Source organism: Montipora foliosa, chromosome 9 (genome assembly GCF_036669935.1).
Source record: "Montipora foliosa isolate CH-2021 chromosome 9, ASM3666993v2, whole genome shotgun sequence".
Lineage (NCBI taxonomy): Eukaryota > Metazoa > Cnidaria > Anthozoa > Scleractinia > Acroporidae > Montipora > Montipora foliosa.
The window spans coordinates 32,819,881-32,823,020 of NC_090877.1; the positions used below are offsets into that span (position 1 = coordinate 32,819,881).

Consider the following 3,140-nt stretch of genomic DNA (forward strand, 5'->3'; position numbering starts at 1 on the left):
ATCGATTTATATATTTCCATCGAATGGTGAGAGTAAATCGTTTCAGTAGTGTCTGTGAAGCTAACAAAATTTAACTAGAATTTCAAGTTGTTTATTTGACCGCCTGGAAAAGTGCATAACAGTGAAAGTCGTCTATATATTACTTGATTCAGTTTTCTCGCTCCAACATAAAGCCCTGGCCAAACGAAACGCAAGTCATCGCAAGTCGACGCAAGTTCTCACTTGCGAAGACTTGCGTTCACTTGCGATAGGGTGGCCAAACGAAACGCAAGTTGAGCGCACGTTCTTTGAAAAAGTAGCAGAAGGGCTTCTCGAACAACGAGGATCCAGTGAAAGAACGTGAAAGAGCGTGCAGTGTTCTTTTTCGTAGATTTAAAAACTGCAGCCTCTATGCTTGTACTGCTTATTTGTGACGAAGAAGAGAACAAAAAGAAGAGAGGGAAAACAAGGAAATGGATCAAACGAAGGGAAGAGAAAGGTTACTTCTGTAACATTGTAAAGGAACTGAGGACAGAAGATCTCAGTGGCTATCGCGAAATGATGCGTATGAACTATAATCAGTTTCTGACGATCTTACTTGTCTTGGAACCTCACATCTCGAAAAAACAAGTCATTGGTGGCCATAAAACAATATCAGCAGCTGAAAGGCTGACATTAACAATAAGATTTCTGGCGAGTGGCGAGACTTTCCGATCCTTGTGTTTCCAGTTTCGTATGGGCAGAGCGACGATTTCCAGCATTGTTAGAGAAGTTTGCCAGGTTATTTTCAAGTGTTTTAGGGAGAAGTACTTGAAATCTCCAACCTCAATTACTGAGGAAGAATGGCTACAAATTGCCCATCGTTTTGAAGAGAGATGGCAATTCCCTAATTGCATCGGTGCTGTAGATGGCAAGCATATTGTCCTGCGACCACCCCCTCGATCAGGATCATATTTCTTTAACGACAAGAAGTCACACTCTATTGTGCTTATGGCCGTAGCCGGTCCCGAATATCAATGCCTCTATGCTGATGTTGGCACAAACGGAAGAGTTTCTGATGGTGGTGTATGGAACAACTGTGGTCTGCTAAATTCCTTAGAAAATAGTTCTCTTCAACTTCCCAATCCACGTCCACTCCCTTTCGGCAAGGACAAAGTACCATTCGTCCTACTCGGAGATGATGCATTTGGTATGCGCGAATTTTTGTTAAAGCCATACGCCCAAAGAGGGTTAACACCTGACAAGCGAATTTTTAATTACAGGCAAGTATGAGAAATTTGGTATTCAAAAATGATATCCTCGAAGAGAAAGGAAATAATTTCTCACTTGCCTTTACCATAACTTAATAATTTTAGACATAGTCGTGCAAGACGGCTTGTGGAAAACCTTTTTGGCATCTTGGCCAATCGATGGATGGTTCTCCTCAGACCTATGGCACTTGATCCTGATTATGTCACTGATATCACACTTGCCTGCTTGATACTGCACAATATTGTTGGAGAGAGCAGACAGACAAGCCATGCACATCATTGCTGCCAATGACGTCATCTAGGTCTGGTCATAACAGCAGCACATATTCCAAAGCAGTAAGGGATATTTTTACACAATACTTTGTTAGAGAAGGTGCTGTGCCATAACAGTGGTCAAAGATTATTTGATTAACGGTTTCATCTGTTAAGAAACAAACACATTTTTAAAACAAGTTCTTTTTATTCAAGCAAATTGAGATTTACCTCTGAGTCAATGAGCCATTATGAATTCTCACCCATTGTGTCAGAAACAAAGAAAAGAAAGTGTTTGGCTTAGCATAAAAACAGGTTTCTAGGTAAAAATATAATATAATGATTCCAGCAACAAACATGGTTACCATGCTGTCATGTTAAAACTGGGAATAAAGACTGTCTGGTGTTAGATTCTGGTGTTGTGAAAGCTTCAGTGACATACATGCATTTGTGTTTCAATATTATACAAACAAATGTACAAAATGACATCTAACGTAAGAAATTATTTGTTGATAAAAACAGACAGTTAAAAACTTGTTTTGGAAGACAAACAGCCATCCTTGGTTAAAAATTGAACTGCTACTCAGTGTTATGTAAATACAACATGTAAACAATAATAATGACTGAATAACCCCATGGATATGGTGTCGCCTATGTTGATGAGAATAAATGACAACTTGAGATGCTGCACAATAACTCCGATGTCTACCATTAAAATGAGTTGGAAATATACAAAGCTGAAGGGTAATTTTCAATTCTTGACACCACCTGGTCTTTCCAAATTAAAGGAAGAAGGCTTTGCACATTGGGAGGAAAAAATCTTCATGAACCATACTAATTTATCACTTGTTAAATTCACATTTTTTTGAGTTTAAAGCTGAAGAGGGATGTTGGACATCCAAAATGCTTTTAAATTTAAAACCTTTTGGTTTTAAAAATTTTTGTACAAACCTATTTAAAATAATTCACACCTTTAAGCCATGAATACTAAATTTAAGATTAGTTAAGAAAATTAACCAACAGTAAAGACAAACAAATGTTTTTTTTCAAATTGAAAAACATGAGAATCAGAAACTTAAAAGTTGTAGTAATTTTGTGAACCTGGCATCTCAAAAGTAGGAGCTTGAGGATGAAGCTGCTGGAGGTTTGGCTGTGGCAAGGAAAAATGGGAATGATCTCCAGAAAGATCCTTTTGAGTCCCAAACTGGGCAAACTCCTGGTCAAATAGCACCTCCATTATTCTCCGCTGAGCCACCATCTTGTTATAAGGATCAAGCAAGCAAAGTTTTTGTGTTACAAGATTTCCAAATACTTGTTCCATGGAGTCAACTGGAGGGTGTGAGGCAGGTGTCTTTATTACATTTAAACATTCCTTCATCAAACTTGTTTTAACCTCTTCTGACATAGAATTCTTCCTTGGCTGTTTCCTGCTGGTAGAGAGCATATCCATGGCCGGGGATTCCTTCTTTGGAGTTCCCATATTATCTCGACTATTGTAATTGCATGGACTTGAAAAAAATCCATGAAGGCTTAAATAACTCATCAGTACCCTGTCCTGATTTGGTGTAGTTGATTTTCCGCAAATTTTGCCCCAGGGTTGCCCCTAAGGGAGACCAATTGGGAATTGATCTCTGACCAGTCTCTGTCAAGTTCTTTCTG

The 3,140-nt window shown here is 38.6% G+C and overlaps 1 protein-coding gene across 1 annotated transcript; it reads left to right on the forward strand.

Annotated features, from left to right (window-relative positions):
* Nucleotides 1-390: 390 nt before the first annotated feature.
* LOC137971731 (uncharacterized) lies at nt 391-1,251 on the forward strand. Its single transcript, XM_068818508.1, has one exon. The coding sequence runs from the start codon at nt 391-393 to the stop codon at nt 1,249-1,251; it is 861 nt and encodes a 286-aa protein (XP_068674609.1).
* The last annotated feature ends 1,889 nt before the right edge of the window (nt 1,252-3,140 follow it).